At 36.0% G+C, this 18,810-nt stretch overlaps 1 protein-coding gene across 1 annotated transcript in view; it reads left to right on the forward strand.

Annotated features, from left to right (window-relative positions):
• Window positions 1-18,810, forward strand: part of BTAF1 (B-TFIID TATA-box binding protein associated factor 1) — a 95,260-nt gene that overhangs the window by 39,201 nt on the left and 37,249 nt on the right. The window contains exons 13-19 of the mRNA XM_025990631.2: window positions 1,001-1,125; window positions 2,972-3,092; window positions 11,321-11,425; window positions 12,992-13,141; window positions 13,553-13,695; window positions 13,941-14,115; window positions 15,604-15,807. Coding sequence (XP_025846416.1) covers window positions 1,001-1,125; window positions 2,972-3,092; window positions 11,321-11,425; window positions 12,992-13,141; window positions 13,553-13,695; window positions 13,941-14,115; window positions 15,604-15,807 — 1,023 coding nt within the window. The remainder of the gene's footprint in view (window positions 1-1,000; window positions 1,126-2,971; window positions 3,093-11,320; window positions 11,426-12,991; window positions 13,142-13,552; window positions 13,696-13,940; window positions 14,116-15,603; window positions 15,808-18,810) is intronic.

Raw genomic sequence — 18,810 nt, forward strand, 5'->3', positions numbered from 1 at the left:
CATTTTCTTCTATAGAGCTTGTTTATATTCATGGTGTAGAGTATTAGGAAAAACATTAAGTACTTTTTTCTCCTTCATCCTCCATTTTCTTTTTTCTTAAGATTTTATTTTTAAGTAATCTCTACACCCAGTGTGGGCTCAAATTTACGGCCTTGAGATTGAGAGTTGTGTGCCCCACCAACTGAGCCAGCCAGGCACCCCATCCTCCATTTTTCTTATGACAGATAGTCCTCTAATGTATGCAATTTCAGATGCAATTTCAGTTATATATTATCCTTGGAGGAGTGAATTTTGTCTATTAATTTTCTTCTCCTTCATGTAGAGAGTATATATAAGGAACTTCTTTGAGAAGAAAGCAACCGTTTTTTTTTATTTTACTCCTTGTTTTTAGACATATGGGATTTTTGTTTGTTTTTTTTGTTTTTTTTGATTTTTGTTTGTTTTGATTTTGGTTTTGGCTTTAGGTTTTTTTAATCTGGTCTCATTTTTTGAAATACCTCTTTTAAGATCTGACTTTCAAAATTATCAAAATCAGAACATGAATATTTGGAAGTGCAGTAAGCAGTATTTATTTAAAAGCTCAAAAACTAAATTTGTCTTTTCATGATGATTAGTATTGTATTAAATATATTAAAGTTGCTTTACACAGAGGGTCATGTCTTGTATATGTACACTATATTGTTCTCAGAGTTTTTTTTTTTTTTTAATAAAATAGAGTATTGGAGTAATAATGAGTATTGGCTACCTTATTTCTTGAATTCTCCCTCCCGTTATGAGCCTGGTTAGGAAGGGAAGCACCAAAGTAGAGTTGAGTGGCATTTAAAGAGGGGTAGAGAATTAATATAAGTAAATAACATCTCCCTCCTTCTTAATTTTGCTCAAAACTGTTACTATCCAAAGGTGTGAGGATTATATATGTTTTTGAATTAGTAGTGACTAAAGTTTGGCATAGCTTGTGCATATTTTGTGTAAAATGTTTTCTTAATAACTGATCTTATAGGTACCCTTCATCATAAATACATTATGGGATGCTCTGCTGGAACTAGATGATCTTACAGCTTCAACAAATAGTATTATGACTCTTCTTTCATCCTTATTAACTTATCCTCAGGTCCAACAATGCAGGTAATTATTTGTAGTTAGTGCAATAAAGTAAAAAGTGTTTACATACATTTCCAGATAACGAAACCTAAGAATACAATAGTAGAGCATCTTTAAGAACAGCACTGTGAGTTGGGGATGCCAGCCAAAGACTGTATTCTCAAGCAGCCTTTTCTTCTTTAATCTCTAACCACTGGCACATTTGAGGCAGAAAATTAAAAAGGTCATCTTTACCCTTTCGTTGCATTGGTTTTAGAATTCTTCTCTTGTTCATACTATTATAGTTAACTTCAGAAATATAATGGAATAGCAAAATAAGTGCCTGTAAAAGCAAGTGAAAAGAAAAAGTGGCAGGGCATATATGGAATTTCCTAATTTTCAGGTATTTTTAATTAATAATGAAAGCTATAGGCATTAAATGAGTTCATCTGTGTGAAAGCCCTTTTCAAGCTGCAAAATGCAAGAGTTATTTTTAATCGCACTAAATCAGAGGTTGGCAGACTTTTTCGGTGAAAGTCCAGATGGTGGTATTTTGGTTTTGTGGGCCATGTGATCATTGTCAAAAGTACTCAGCAATGCCATTCTAATACAAAAGCATCCATAGACAGTATATAAAGGAATGGATATGGCTGTGTTCCAATAAAACTTTATTTAAAAAATTGGGTAGAGTGGGTTTGGACCATAAGCCTTTGTTAATAACTACCCTAAATAAAGGACTTAGGACTTAAAAGAAAAATCATTAAGTAGACAGTGTCAGGAAAGTTAAGTAACATAAGAAAATGAAAGTAGTAGTGAAAATTCTGTTAATTCAATGTGATAGATATAATGTGGTTTTTAATTTCTTTCAAAGTTGCCTTATTAGAAAGTTTGCTTCATATATTTGACAGATACTTTCCATCTTATGTAAGAAATAAATGCAGCATGTCATTAGGAACATGAATAGTTACACTATTTACAAGACCTTATTATAATGTTTTTACATAGTTGGAGTCTTATGTCTCTGTGTGCATGTGTTTAAGTTAAAATTTTATAAATAAATTTACTAAATGTTTAAGTAAATGTAAGAAGTGATGTTCATACAAACCTGTAAGTAATGAAAATAGTGTTAAAAGACATTCGGAGGGGAACCACAAAAGAACGGATAGTTACACCTGCCATATTCTTTTTTATTCATGCCTTTTTCTACAGTTACATATTTTAAATGCTGTTATACATCATTTCCTAATTCAAGGTAATTTTTATAGTAAATGACTCATGTATGTGCAGGAATTCTGTGGTCTAAGTTGTTAGCATAGATGTGACATTTCTTGCTTTTCCATTTAAACTCTAATCTGTGAGAAGGAAGATATTTGAGTTTTCTTAACTTAGTAATGCTAAATAAGGATAACGAATTTCAAAGCTACTACCATACAACCTCTTGCTCATTTGATATGTGACAGAGATGACCCCAAAAGGAAATGTAAGTTATGTGCATCTATTGATTACCTATTGGGGTTAGCCATGAGCAAGAATGAATTAACAATCTTGATTTTGTGTAGCCTGACTACCAGTTAAGATACATATCCCATTTTCATGAGTAAGAACAGATTGAAAATAAGGACAGTTATATTCGAAAGTTTATTTGAAAAAGGTAATTCATGCTATTAGTGCCGTAGAACCTAATATTTCTTTTGCCTGCATTTGCTCTGGCTATTGTGGTGCAATAATAACAGTTCTGAATGAGGATGTTAAATGAATGTTCATATGAAAACTGTATTATCTTTTTAAAATTTATTCATCAAGAAAGATACTAGGTCCACAAGGACATATTTAGATAATGTATTAACATAGTTACAACTGAGAATGAGTAACATTGTGTTTTCTTTTTTAGTATTCAGCAGTCACTCACAGTTTTAGTTCCACGTGTCTGGCCTTTTTTGCATCACACTATATCATCAGTTCGAAGAGCAGCACTGGAAACTCTATTTACATTATTATCAACACAGGACCAGGTAAGAACTAATAATTATGTCTAGTGATCTTGAAATTATATAAAATAATTTTATAAAATAAATCTGACCACCAGGTTACTCTTGCTACATATCCAAAGATCAGGAGAATGCTGGACCTAATAGCGGTGGTATGGTGACCATGTAGACACATAAGAGTATAATCCCCATGAGGGCAGGAACATTTTTATATTTTGCTCTAGGTCATATTCCCAGTGCTTGGAATAGTACTTAACACATAGGAGGCCTTCAACAAATTTATGAGTGGAAGATGGATTGAATAGTCTGTTAGAGACCTATTCAGTTTTTGCTTGCTTTTTGTGGTTGACAGCTGGATGGTTGTCAGAATTGGCAGAGCTCATTCCAGATTAGGAGCTCTACAGTATGATTCCTTAAGAATGATGATGAAATTGCTAGGCACTTGCCTCTTCCTTAAGAATTACTCAATCTTAAGAGCATAGTATTTCCAAGGATAGTATACTTCAGGAGTCACACATGGAAATGCTTTGAAAGATCATCAGGTAATGTCACTGCTGACTTGAGGAGTCTTTGCCCTGCCTATAAAAGGCTTCACATTTTTATTTTAAAAATAACAATAGGTCAAACAAAATACTAGAATTTGGGGAAATATCATAAAGAATCATTCTGACATGCTGTTATTTGTGGGTACCACAGTTTGAGCCAGTGATCCTTAAAAAGCAGCAGTTGGGGCAGCCCGGGTGGCTCAGTGGTTTAGCACTGCCTTTGGCCCAGGGTGTGGTCCTGGAGACCCGGGATCGAGTCCCACGTCAGGCTCCCTGCATGGAATGGAGCCTGCTTCTCCCTCTGCCTGTGTCTGTGCCTTTCTCTCTCTCTCTGTCTCTCATGAATAAATAAATTAAATCTTTAAAAAAAAAAAAGTTGATTTTTTTCATTTTACTTATTTATTTTTATTTTTTTATTTTTATTTTTTTTCTTTTTTATACTTATTTATTTTTAGACAGTAGATTATAGTATAGGTAAATATCTCTCTTGTGTTCATACCCTTCTGTGTGAATTAGGAATATTAAAAGAGGGGCGCCTGGGTGGCTCAGCAGTTGGGCGCCGCCTGCAGCCCAGGGCCTGAGCCTGGAGACCCGGGATCGAGTCCCACATCGGGCTCCCCGCACAGAGCCTGCTTCTCCCTCTGCCTGTGTCTCTGCCTCTCTCTGTGTCTCTCATGAATAAGTAAAATCTTAAAAAAAAAAAAAAAAAAAGGAATATATATTAAAAGAGGGGAATATTCCACATAGACTTGCTTTAATCAGCATGGTAGTGTGTTGTATTTCTGTGATTCTGTATCTGTAAATTTGGTTTTGCCTTATTTTTAAATTTTACCTAATCAGAATCTTCTGAGGAAAAACCTTCAGATTTGTTTTATAACCCCTCAGCTGATCAGGCATGGGTTCATATGACAAAACTGGCATGGGTTCTGAATTTTCATTTCATTTTTGTATTGTGGTATTTGATTCTTAAGTAAATTCTTAAATAAAGTTCTTAAATTTACTTTGGTTAGCCCTCTTGAAGTTACCAGATTTCTTCACTTCATGGTTTTCTTTATTATTTTTCTAACAGACTTTTAAGAGCAGTTTAGGTTTACTGAAAAATTGGGCAAGAAGCATATATTTCTTATATGCCCCTACACACACACACACACACACACACATTTTCCCCATAGTTAACATCTTGCATTCGTGTAGTACTTTTTAAAAAAAATTTTTGAGGGAGGGTGAGGGGCAGAGAGAGAAAGAATCTTAAGCAGATCCCATCCCATACCCATTGTGGAGCTGATGGTTTGAACTTACAACCCTGAGATCATGACCTGTGCTGAAATCTAGAGTTGGGTAGTTAACCAACTGAGCCACTCAGGTGCCCCAGTATGATCCATTGATCCATTAACTAAAGTCCATAGTTTACATTAGAATTTACTCTTTGTATTGTAGATTGTATGGGTTTTGACAAATGTCCAGTGATATGTTTCCACCATTGCAGTATCATACAAAATAAAAAAGTGCCTGTGCTCCATCTATGGATTCCTCTTTTCCTCTTTCCAAATTCTTTTTTTTTTTTTTTTTAAGATTTTATTTATTTATTCATGAGAAACACAGAGAGAGAGACAGAGACACAGGCAGAGGGAGAAGCAGGCTCTCTGTGGGGAGCCCAATGTGGGACTCTATCCGGGGACTCTGGGATCACATCCTGAGCCGAAGGCAGATGCTCAACCACTGAGCCATGAGGCATCCCCATTTACTGACTTATTGAAGGATATCTTGGTTGCTTCCTGTTTTGGGCAATTATGAATAAAGTTTTTTTTTTTTTTTTTTTTTTTATTAGAGCAAGCACATAAGACGGGAGGGGCAGAGGGGGAGAGTGAGAATCAGACTCCCCTCTGAGTGGGGAGCTGGATGCAAGGCTCTATCCCAGGACCCTGAGATCATGACCTTAGCTGAAATCAGACACTTAACCAATTGAGCCACCAAGGCGCCCATGAATGAAGTTTGAAACATTATGTGCAAGTTTTTGTATGGGAAAGTTTTCAGTGCACTTAGGTAAACCCCAGAGAGCACAAGGAATATGTTTAATTTTGTAAGAAATTGTCTTCCAGAATTGCCGTACCATTTGGCATTTCCATCAGTGGTGAATGAGAGTTCTTGTTGCTCCACATCCTTACAAACATTGAATGTTGTCAGTGTTGCAGATTTTAGCCTTTCTAATAAATGTGTAATGGAATCTTATAGTTTAAATTCCCCAATGATAGATGATGTTTTGAGCATCTTTTCATATGCTTATTTGCCATCTATATCTCTTCTTTAGTGAAGTGTCTATTCAGGTCTTTTCCCTTTTTAAAAAATTGAGTTGTTTTCTTACTCTTGAATTTTAAAATTTCTTTATGTATTTTTTTTTAAGTTTTATTTATTTAAGTAATCTCTATACCCAATGTGAGGTTCAAGCTCATGACCCTGACTGAGATCAAGAGTTCTACGCTCTTCTGATTGACCCAGCCAGGTGCCCCTCTTCGGCCGTTGTCAGTCCTTTCCCTTATTATTTCCTAATATTAATCTGGAGTCAAGAAATATTTTCAAGTCCACCTCTGTAACCCAGCTGTAACCATGTTATATTTATTTGATGAAAAAGTTTTTTTCTCTAACAATGTTATATTTATTTGATGATTTTTTAAAAAAAATTTATTTATTTATTCATGAGAGAGACAGAGAGAGGCAGAGACATAGGCAGAGGGAGAGGCAGGCTCTTCACAGGAGCCCAGGATCACGACCTGAGATGAAGGCAGCTGCCCAATCGTTGAGCCACCCAGGTGTCCCTATTTGATGAATTTTTTAAAAAATCCAGTATAGTTAACATAGTGTTATATCAGTTTCAGGTGTACAACATAGTGATTCGGGTACCTGAGTGGCTCAGTTGGTTAAGCAGGCACTTACCTTTGGCTCAGGTCATGATCTTATGGCCCTGGGATTGAGCCACATCGAGCTCCTGGTTCACTGGAGAGTTTGCTTCTCTTCTTCCTTTCCTCCTGCCCGTCACGCCTCTTATGCTTGCTCACTTGCTCTCTCAAATAAAAACAAAACAAAACAAACCCACACAACTAATACAGCGATTCAATAATTCTATATATTAGTACTTATCACGATAAGTATCCTCTTGATCCACTTCACCTGCTCTACCCATCTATCCTCTGGTAACCATCAATTTGTTCTCTATGATTTAGTCTGTTTTTCTGGTTTATCTGTTGTTTTTGTTGTTCGTTTTGTTAAATTTCACATTTATGATTAAAATCTTATGGTATTTGTCTTTCTCTAACTTATTTCACTTAGCATTATATTCTCTAGATCCATTCGTTTTGCAAATGGCAAGATTTCATTTTGTCCGTTTTTATGGCTAGTATTTCTGTGTATGCATGTGTGTGCGCATATGTATCCCACATTTTCTTTATCCATTCATCTATCACTGGACACTGGGCTGCTTCCATATTTTGACTGTTGTAAATATTGCTGCAATAAATGTAGAGATGCATGTATCTTTAAGTTAATGTTTTCATATTCTTTGGGTAAATACCCAAAAGAACAATTAACTGGATCATTTGGATGTTTTAACTTTTTGAGAAATCTCCATACTGTTTTCCACACTGGCTGTACCAGTTTGCATTCCAACCAGCAGTGCACAAGAATTCCTTTTTCTCCACATCCTTGCCAGCACCTGTTGTTTCTTGTGTTGTGAATTTTAGCCATTCTGACAACTGTGATGTGATATCTCATTGTAGTTTTGATTTGCATTTCCTTGATGATGAGCAGTGTTGAGCATCTTTTCATGTGTGTGTTGGCCATCTGTATGTCTTCTTTGAAGAAATGTCTGTCTTCTGCCCATTTTTATTTTTTTATTATTTTTAATTTTTTTAATTTTTTTAATTTTTAATTTTTATTTTTATTTATGATAGTCACAGAGAGAGAGAGAGGCAGAGACACAGGCAGAGGGAGAAGCAGGCTCCATGCACCGGGAGCCTGACGTGGGATTCGATCCCGGGTCTCCAGGATCGCGCCCTGAGCCAAAGGCAGGCGCTAAACCGCTGTGCCACCCAGGGATCCCCTTCTGCCCATTTTTAAATTGGATTACTTGGCGGTTTTTTTGGTGCTGAGTTTTCTTTTTTCTTTTTTTTTTAAGATTTTATTTATTTATTTATTTATTCAAGAGAGACACACAGAGAGAAGCAGAGAGAAAGGCAGAGGGAGAAGCAGGCTCTCTGTGGGAAGCCCGATGTGGGACTCAATCCCAGGACCCTGGGATCATGCCCTGAGTCAAAGGCAGATGCTCAACCACTGAGCCACCCAGGTGCCCCTGGATCAAAAATTTCTAGTTTCATTTTACCTTTTTTTTTTTTTTAAAAAATAATGGGCCACATTTAATATATGGCTCACCTTTTCAATAATGTATCTCCATTCCTCTCTCTGTGATCCCACTACCATTGCCTGGTTCAAGCTTGTGCACTTCTCAAATACATCAATTCATCACCTTTCAAACTGGTCTCTCTGCCTCCATTTTGGTTCCCACCCCCATTTGGTCTTTCATAGTGCTGAGTGGGATTGTTTTAAAATGCAGTGCTAATCATGCATTACCTTTGGTACTCCTTATTTAGATTCTTCAACTGTTTTTTTATATTCTTCACTAGTCTGGTACAGAAGACTTTCCAGATATTGGCTCTTCCTCCTCTATAGCCTCTTTTTTTAATTCAAGTACACTTTGTATAGACAAACCAAACCACTTCGTAGGGAGCATGAAATAGGAACTTGTAAGCAAACCGAACTAGTTTCATTTGGTAAGAACATAAAATCAAGGTGTAACTTTTTTGTTAAACTAGCAGTTTGGTGATCAAAGTGAAGAAATTTATTACTTGATTTTCCTTTCTGTACTGTCTCTTTAGCCCATGACTGTTTTTATGCGTACAAGAGCGTATCTGTGAATCTGTATGTCTATCAGTCAACTACTTTCCTGGAATATCTAGTATTGTTACCAGTTAGTGCTGTAGCTTGAACTTGACTCCTTAATCTAGAAAAACATGTTGGACATTAATCTTTTGTTCTCCTGATAGGGTCAACTTTTCCATTCCACTTGTATCACAGCCACTTTGAGTTATTAAAAAATTTCAGTTACATACATCGACTATTTGAAAAGCAAGCTTTAGCATGAAACGTATTTAGCATGAAGATATATATGAGATTGAGTTGGAATCTCAGGATCTAGGATGTAAGAAATTTCTCATATGTATATGTAGAGGGGAAAAGAAAGACCAAAAGACTATATTTAACTAAGACTGGCATTAGAGAACATTAGCTAGTTAGGTGTTGGCCAGATTTTACAAAGGTATTGAAGGGCAAGAGCAAAGGTTAAAATACTCATCTGACTTTCAATAAATATTGATTGGACAAATGAGTAGAACAGAGCATAATAAATTGTGTAAATATGGAGTTTACTTCATTTTTGTGTTTTTTTTTTTTTCTTTCAGCAGTGGGCCAAAATGGGATTTCAGATCAAATTAATGAAAAAAACTGTAATTCATTGCTTAGTTGTAGCTTCTTTCCAAATCTCCTCCCCTGCAACCCCAAATCACTTGATAACAGAGATAAGAAATGATGATGAATTTATCTACAGGCAGGAATCAAGTGTTCATGGGAGTGATGATCAGACTTCTGCTTTTTTCCACATCTATAACCATTTTGTGGGAATGCTTGTGGGAAAATAAAAGAAGGGGTATAGCAAAAAGGTATTGGCAAGAGCTTACCCTGTCAGTTTTACAAATTTGGCATTTATTGCCAACTAAAATTGTGGAAAATTTCACATATAACTACTCTCCATGACATGGGACCATTTCCTGTAAGAAATATGAATTTATTCAACAAATAATTTAGTGCCTACCTATGTCCTTACAATTCTTTAGATACTCATCAGTAAAAGACAAGGTCATTGCCCTTCTGTAGAGCTTAAAACAGGAAATTAAACAAGACAGGAGAAACAGGCAACTAGACAAGCTCTAATAACATAATGAGGTGTAAGCATCTGGTAGGGAAAGTAGACGATGCTGTTGGATCCTTGCTAGTGGGGTGAGTGAAGGCCAGGGAACACACCCTACTAAAAGTGAAGTTTAAGCTGAGATCTGAAGGATGAATAGAATTAAGGGAAGAGCAGAGTAAAGGTCAGGAACAGCTTATGAAACTCTGGAAGCAGGAGAGTGCATGATTGTACTAAAGAGGAAGTGAAAGCAAATTGGCTGGAGGGTAGAATGTGAGTGAGTATAGTTGGCTAGAAGTTTCATCTTGTTCTTCAGGTACAGTGAGCTGATAGTCCTATTTCTGTTTGTCATCAACTCAGTTTACTCTGAGTTCCAAGAAGGCAGAAGACAGCAAAGAACATCAATCTTAATAAAGCAACTGGAAAGAAACTACCCCATCTATGTCACACTCCATAACAATTAGCCATTTTCCTTAGTAATTCCCACAAATCCCTTCCCCTCCCATCTGATGCTTACTACAAAAATGTTGGGGACTACATTTAGGACTAACATAAAATGCTAATAATTGCTCTGTTAATTATTTAATACAGACCAAAAATTTTTTTTCAAAGGCATTTGAAAAGCTTGAATTCACATATAACTTGAGTAATAGTGTTCCTGATTATAGTTAATTTAAACTTGGTGAAGTATGGGACGCCTGGGTGGTTTAGTGGTTGAGTGCATCTGCCTTTGGCTCAGGGCGTGATCCTAGAGTCCCGAGATTGAGTTCTGCATCGGCTCCCTGCATGGGGCCTGCTTCTCCCTCTGCTTGTGTCTCTGCCTCTCTCTTTCTGTGTTTCTCATGAATGAATAAATAAAATCTTTAAAAAAAAAAAAAAACTTGGTGAAGTAAACAGACTGGTAGGAATTTTTCTGTATTTTAGTTTACACTATGCTAGACTAGTGCTAGGTGGTCATCAGCACTTTGTAGATATTCTCTAGATTGGGGGGAAATTTTTGATGAGTAGAGTCCTAGTCCTAGCATACTAAAAATCTATTAAATACTTTAATAAAAAAAGTTTGGAAAGAGGAATTCCAAGGAGGGTAGTCTCTAAGGGACTGAGGAATAATATGCTCCTCAATGTACTTCGTTCCCCCACCAATCTAGTTAAAAAAACTTATAAATACAAAGCAGTAGCATTAGATTTCCTGCCTAAATCACTGTCTACTGGAAGACAGGTGCAAAATTAGTCAAAATAAGTGGGCAAACTTTCAGATCTGCAAGAGATAGATTGGTCCTGGATGGGCCAGATTATACATTGTGATTTTTTCAGGTAATAGTAAGCTAATTACTTTCTGCAGCCAAATCGAAAAGATGTTTGCATAATTGTTCAGGTGAAGTGAATTTGGCCTTCAGGTGTTTTCCCAGTTTTATCTTGTATTTTCTACTAAGCAGACTTTATGCTATGCTACTAGAGAATCTGCATTTTTAAAATACTAGTTTTTCTGGTGATATTTAATTTCTCCAAATCATTAGAATAAGAAGTGCAATACTGTTGCTCCAAAATCTTGTAAAAATTTATCACCCAGTCGAACATTTTGGTAAAGTCATACCATTGTTTCATGGTAACACTTGTATTATTTGACTTGTAACTCTTCAAATAAGCTAACACTCAAGAATTATATACTATAGATTTGATGCTGTTTTTGTTTTCAGAACTCTTCATCTTGGCTTATACCTATCCTGCCTGATATGCTTCGACACATTTTTCAGTTTTGTGTTTTAGAAAGCAGCCAGGAAATTCTGGACCTCATTCACAAGGTACACAATAAATATATCTGTACTCTTTTCCCTGATAGCTTGGTAGATTTTTAAACTTTTTCATAATTGCTATATGTTATTGGTCAAGGATTTTACGAAACTAGAAGTCAAGACACTTGAAAAGCGTGGAGATCTATAAAATGAAACAAAGAAATAGGCCTTTTATGGAGTATAATAGTTAATTCTACTAGGCAAGTATTTTAAGCACTTTCTGATAGCCTCAATACAGAAAATAAAATGAAAACACTTTTTCTGCATCATTTATTTTGCTGTTTATCCATATGCTTATGGATCCTGCAAAGTATCTTTTGGGATCATTGGTAATATATAGAGTCTTGATTGTTGTGGTTTGGATTTATATTTTTTTCCTTACTTAGCAAGATTGGTCATAAGTGTTAGAATCTTTAAAAAAGAGGCACTTGATATATTTAATAAATGCTTATGTAGGGAAATGGTACTCTTGTAATTCAGTCTTGAGTTATTGCCCCTGAGGCAGCTCGTTGTTAACAGCCTTGGATTAACAGTGGTATTTTTATGTGTTTTTAGTTACATTTAATATTAGGCATCAAGAAAGGTACCTTATTGAGTGAGATCATGAATCAAGATTTGTTCTTAATTTTATGCTAGGATATTATTATCTCTAACTTTAGCAGAGGATCTCTATTAGAAGCTGTTATATCTTGAATATGTGTGTGGTTTTGTTTGTTTTTAAGATTTTATCTGACAGAGCATAAGTTGAGTGAGGGGGAGGGGCAGTGGGAGAGGGAGAGGGAGAGGGAGAAGCAGACTCTGCACTGAGCACGGAGCTTGACTTGGGGATTGATGCGGGCCTCGATACTAGGACCCTGAGATCATGACCAGAGCCAAAGGTAGACTCTTAACCAACTGAGCTACCCAGGTGCCCCTAAAGTGTGTGTGTTGACTATAGGACTGCATTAGTATCAAGATTTATGATTATATGCAAAGGATTTCAATGACTGAACTTTTGACAACTCTTATATTTATGGCTATCTTATATTTTAAATGATTTTCACAAAATATTGAAGGAAATTCTTTGTATTCCTCTCTTGAAAACTTTTTGTTTTTTAGTATACAAACCTATCAAAAAGCTGTATTTAAAATTAAGCCTTTATATTGACTTTTAAAATTGTTTTTTTTGTGTGCTGTTTCCTACTTTTTTTTTAAAATTCAGTATCCCCCCCAAAAAAATTCAGTATCCCTAAAAATAAGTGTTAGATTTTTTTTAAGTATTAGATTTTATTACTTTTTATTTATTTTTTATTTTTTTAAAAGATTTTTTACTATTTATTTAAATACACAGAGAGGAGAGAGAGAGAGAGAGAGAGAGAGAGGCAGAGACACAGGCAGAGGGAGAAGCAGACTCCAGGCAGGGAGCCTGATGTGGGACTCGATCCCGGGTCTCCAGGATCACACCCTGGGCTGAAGGCGGCGCTAAACCGCTGAGCCATCCGGGCTGCCCCTAAGTATTAGATTTTAATAAGTATTAGATTTTACTAGCCCTTACTAGAAAAATTTCACTTTTCACGGTTCTCTTTCATTCTGTAGGTTTGGATGGAACTGCTGAGCAAGGCTTCAGTTCAGTATGTGGTAGCAGCTGCTTGTCCATGGATGGGTGCTTGGCTTTGCCTAATGATGCAACCTTCTCATTTACCTATTGATTTAAATATGTTGCTAGAAGTAAAAGCTAGAGCCAAGGTAAGTGTAGAGGGACATAATATATTTGTATGTTCAGTTCTGGTTATTAATATGGTAACCATGTAAGAAATTTGTATTGCTTTATTTTAACCATGATTTAATTAATTTAATATATGGAGAAATTATTATTTTGTGAGGATCTTGGCAAAATGCATAATAACCTTGACAAAATACATAATAATTTTTATCCATGAAAATTTTGTGAAAAGAACTGTGTTTTACTGGGATAACAAATGAGAATATTTTTGTGTAGAGGAGAGTTGCCTATTAAGTTTTTTATTTTTAAAGATTTTATTTATTCATGAGAGACACACAGAAGCAGAGACACACAAGGCAGACGTTCAACCACTGAGCCACCCAGGTGTCCCTGATGATTAATCTTTAATTATTTTTTTTCCTCTTTCCCTCTAGGAAAAAACAGGTGGTAAGATACGCCAAGGCCAAAGCCAAACTAAAGAAGTCCTTCAGGAATACATTGCAGGTGCAGACACCATCATGGAAGACCCCTCTACTAGGGATTTTGTTGTTATGCGGGCCAGAATGATGGCAGCCAAGTGAGTATACAAAATTCAGAAGCCCTTTAACTAAAATATTCTTCTGATATGTTTGTCAGTACTTCCTCTAGCACACTATTACAGAAAAAGTTTAAAAGAACATTTTTCATTTTCTTGAAGTTTCAAATTACATTTATATCTTTTTTTAAAGATAAAATAGGAGTTATGTCTTTGTTGGGAAAAGTTATAGCTTCAATAAGGAAAATGTTAAGAAATTTCTGTAGTAACTTTTTTCTCCCTCATAGGTTGTTAGGGGCGCTTTGTTGCTGTATTTGTGATCCAGGTGTAAATGTGGCAACCCAAGAAATTAAACCAGCTGAATCCCTTGGCCAATTACTACTCTTCCATTTGAACTCCAAATCTGCCTTACAGAGAATTAGTGTTGCTTTGGTAATCTGTGAATGGGCTGCTTTACAAAAGGTAAGATTTTGCCCAAAAAGTAATGAAGACAAATTAAGTAAACCAGTTTCCATTAGCTGTTAGGATTATTCTTATTACATTTTATAAACAAACAAATCTTCTCCGTATAAAAACCCAACAGTTATAGAAAAGTTTTCTAAATTATAGTGAAACATTGTTTCTCTTCCATTTGCTTTTAACCTTAGGCTTTTTTTTTTTTTTTTTTTTCATAGAATCCCTAATCTGGTACCTGAGACTACTAGCTAAGACCATACTTAATGTTTGCTCTTGATATTATAATCTGTTAAGAGATGTCCCTCCTAAAAAGACATGTGTCTGTGTGGAAGCAGTCCAGAAACTATTAGTCATTCATTCCTTTATATTTCAGATGTCACTGAAAACTACAAAAGATAAGAGGCTTTGAGTAATAGAAATCTATTTGTATGAGTAGTAGCAAGGGCAGAATTTTGGGTCACAGGAAGAATAAAACCTCTACATTTAAATGAAAATCTTCATGTTTTCAATTAAGCTATTCCTGCAGCCCCTTTAACCTTTAATTTCTAATAAGGTGTGTGATTTTGTGTAAGACTTCTGTAAATCAAAGAAACTTCCTGCTGGCTTTGTTTATTCCATTAACTGGAATTCTGGAAATTTAACTGTCTGCACTTGCTGTGAGAGTTTCTTGTTACTGCCTCTTAGCAGTTTGTTAAAGCTATAAGCTGTGTCTAAAAGTAATTGAGCCATGCTCTGTTGCAACTGAGACCCCAGCTTTGCCTCTGGAAAGAAGCAAGGCTCATCTGTTTTTAGGCAGGACTCGGTGTGCTGGAGAGGCAGTGATGCTGTGTTTTTGTGCCTCTCAGACTCAGCAGCAAGTGTTGACAGTTCGGTTTCTGGACCCTCACAGAGCTTCTCTGGACTTACTCTGTGAAGCCCAGGCTGATCACCCAGATCCCACAGAACCCCTCATGGCTCACCACTGAGGCCATTCCCCCTCTGGTTGGGGCAGGCAACAACCAGAGAGAGTGGGAAGGGTTAGTTAAATTTGGGGGCAGGTAAGTAGCTTTTAAATTATATATCCATTTCTACAGTATGGCATGTGAAGCTATGGGTTCAGCTATTAAATCTAATAATGAGTTTTCAAATAACATTTTTAATGCATGCTAAGTGTTCTTTTCTGACTGATTTCTTTTTACAGTTACATATTTTTAAATCTGTGCTATATGTATGTACACTTGGTATAAATTCAGAGTTAAGTAAGAGTAATTAGGTGCAAAATTTATGGAATTGTAATAGTTCCATGTGCATGTTCTGTGGTCATTCATATTAAAATTTTAGCATAGTTTGGGTGTGATACCTTTTCTACAACTAACGATGTTCTGGGAGGTAACAGAATGTAGATTCAAAATGAATAGGAATTTAGAATTTGGTAGTTTGCAAGTGAAGATGTATGCATCTCTAAGAATTATGTTTATATATTGGCCCTGATGTTTTTTGTCTGTTATATTTTAGGAGTGTAAAGCTGTTACCCTAGCTGTGCAGCCACGTTTACTTGATATCCTTTCAGAACATTTGTATTATGATGAAATTGCCGTTCCATTCACGCGAATGCAGAATGAGTGTAAACAGCTTATTTCATCATTAGCTGATGCACATATTGAAGTTGGTAATAGAGTAAACAACAATGTTTTTACAATAGATCAAGCTAATGACCTGGTGAGTAAAGAAGTAACTTTCTTAATTTTAGATTGAGCATGAAATAAAGATTAGAAATTTGTTATGTGGTGTTTACCACAAAAACATTATTGTTGAATATGTCCTGGCCTGATAGCTTGCCACCTCTGCCCTATAGGAAAGTTATTGTATTGTATTGACTTTTTTTAAATTAGAGGATGGGGAAGGAATTTTCTTTAAATCTCAGATTCTAACAAGCCCGTGTACCTTTATCAGAAAAAGCTGTTCCATTTTTTGGTCATTTCTCAGTTTTGCTTAAAACTGGCAGAGTAATAGGATGCCTAGGTGGCTCAATTGGTTAAGTGTTTGAATCTTGGTTTCTGTGCAGGTGGTGATCTCAGGGTCCTGAGATCAGCCTTGCATCAGACACTGTGTTCAGAGTGCAGTCTGCCTGAGAGTCTTTCCTTCTCCCTCTCCATTCTTTGCCCCACCCTCTGCTTGCGCATAGGCATTCTCTCTCTCTCTCTCTCTCTCTCTCAAATAAAAAGCTTAAAAAAAAAAAACTAAACTAAAACTGGCAGAGTATATAAAAAACTACTTCTATATAAGTTCCTGAGTATTTCTCATCTCCTCTCTCAACTTACAATGAAAATAGTCAAACATAAAGAAAAGGTAAAAGAATTACACAGTGAACATTCATATATTATTCATCGACTAGATTGTATAGTTAATATTTTACTAAATTTGCTTTATCACATATATATGCAGCTCTCTACTTAATCAGCCATCAGTTTATCTTATTTTTTGATGCATTTCTAAGTTGCAGATATTAGTACACTTCAGCATGTATATATATCATTAGCTAAAATTCACTATTTGTTTTTTGCTCTTTTGTGAGATAAAATTTATCTCCTATGGAGTACACAAACCTTAAAGTACTTGATGAATTTTAACAGATGGGTGTATCTATGAAACCCAAACTTGGGATCCCTGGGTGGCGCAGCGGTTTGGCGCCTGCCTTTGGCCCAGGGCGCGATCCTGGAGACCCGGGATTGAATCCCACGTCGGGCTCCTGGTGCATGGAGCCTGCTTCTCCCTCTGCCTGTGTCTCTGCGCCTCTCTCTCTCTCTCTCTCTCTATCATAAATAAATAAAAAAAAAAAAAAAAAAAGAAACCCAGACTCCTGTCAAGTTACAGACAGTACCATCACTATTTCAAAGTCAATCCCTGCCTATCCCTGCCCTCAAGTAATCATTGTTCTGATTTTTCCACCATAGATTACTTTTGCTTATTCTAGAATTTTATATAATTAGAATCATACACTCTGTGCTATTTGATATGTTTTTTTTTCAGCATGATGTTTTTAAAATTCATCCATGTTGTTATGTGTATCAGTGATTCATTGTTTTTATCGATTAGTTTTATTCCATTGTATAAATATACCACAGTTAAACTCTTCTCCTATTGATGAAAACTTGAGCTGTTCCAACTTTTGGGCTGTTATGAACAGAGCTGCTATAAACATTCTTGCACAAGTCTTTTTGGAGATCTGTATTTTCACTTCTTTGAATAAATATGTATGAGTAGAATTGCTGGGTCATCGGGTAGGTGTTTGTTTGGTTTTATAAAAAATTGCAGACCTTTTCCCAAAGTGGCTATATCATTTTACCTTCTAACCAACAATATGTGTGAGTTCTGGTTGTTCCACATCATCACCAGCATTTGGTGTGATTGCTCCATCACCAACATTTGGTATGATTGCTACTTTTATTTTAGCCATTCTGGTGGTTATATGATAGCATCATTGTGGTTTTACTTTGTGTTTCCTTGATGACTAATATGTTCAACACTTTTTTGTGTCTTATTGGCCATTTGTAGACCTGTCTGAAATGTATATTCAAATTTTTTGTCTATTTTTAATGAGGTCTTATTATTATTGAGTTGTAGAAGTTTTTGGTTTTTTAAAAAAGATTTACTTGAGGGTGGGAGGGAGGGAGGGAGAGAGAGAGAAAAAGAGAGAAAGAGAGGGCCACAGAGGAAGAAAAGGGCAGAGGGAGAGAGAGAGAGAGAGAGAATCTTAAGCAGACTCCAGGCTGAGCATGGAGCCCAACTCGGGGCCTTGATCTTACAACCCTGAGATCATGACCTGAGCTGAAACCAAGAGTCAGATGCTTGACCAGCTGAGCCACCCAGGTGCTCCTAGGAGTTGTTTTGTTTCGTTTTTAAATATATCTCAGAATACCAGATCTTTTTAAGAAGGGTGCTTTCTGAATATTTTTTCCCAGTATGTGGCTTGCCTTTTCTTAATTGTCTTTAGATAAGCAAATATTTTTAATTTTGATGACATCTAATTTATCAGTTGTTTTCTTCTATGGTTATTGTGTTCTGTGACCTAAAGTACCTTTTCTTACTCCAAGTTGTGAAGGTATTCACATACATTTTCTTGGCAGTTTTAGCTTGCTTGCTTGCTTGTTTATTTATATATAGATTTATAGATTTGATTTATTTATTAGAGACACAGGCAGAGGGAGAAGCAGGCTCCATGGAGGGAACCCGATGCGGGACTCGATCCCAGGACTCCAGGATCACACCTTGGGCTAAAGGCAGCACTAAACCGCTGAGCCACCCGGGCTGCCCAGCTTTTATGTTTAGATTTGTCATCCATTTTGAATGTATAGTGTGAAGTACAGATTGTTTTTCATGAAGATAACCATTTTTTCCAGCATCATTTATTGAAAAGATTTTCCATTCCCCATTGGATTGCTTTGGCACCTTTCAAAAATTTGTTGAAGTGTAGATCTATATTTGTACTCTGTTCAATCTATTTGTCTCTCATACCATCACCAATGTCTTAATTACTGTAAGCTTTGTACTTTAGTAAGTTCTTGAAGTTAGGTGTAAATGAGTTCTTCCTTTTTTGAGTTATAGGATCAGAAAACTGAGTTACTTGTGTTGGTTCCTGTGAAAGAGCAGTCTTCATTTTTTGTCCTTTTCTAATTAGAAAATTATATATTGAATTTTTTTTGTTCTCACCTGTGAGAAAAG

The sequence above is a fragment of the Vulpes vulpes genome, chromosome 15 (genome assembly GCF_048418805.1).
Source record: "Vulpes vulpes isolate BD-2025 chromosome 15, VulVul3, whole genome shotgun sequence".
NCBI classification, from domain to species: domain Eukaryota; kingdom Metazoa; phylum Chordata; class Mammalia; order Carnivora; family Canidae; genus Vulpes; species Vulpes vulpes.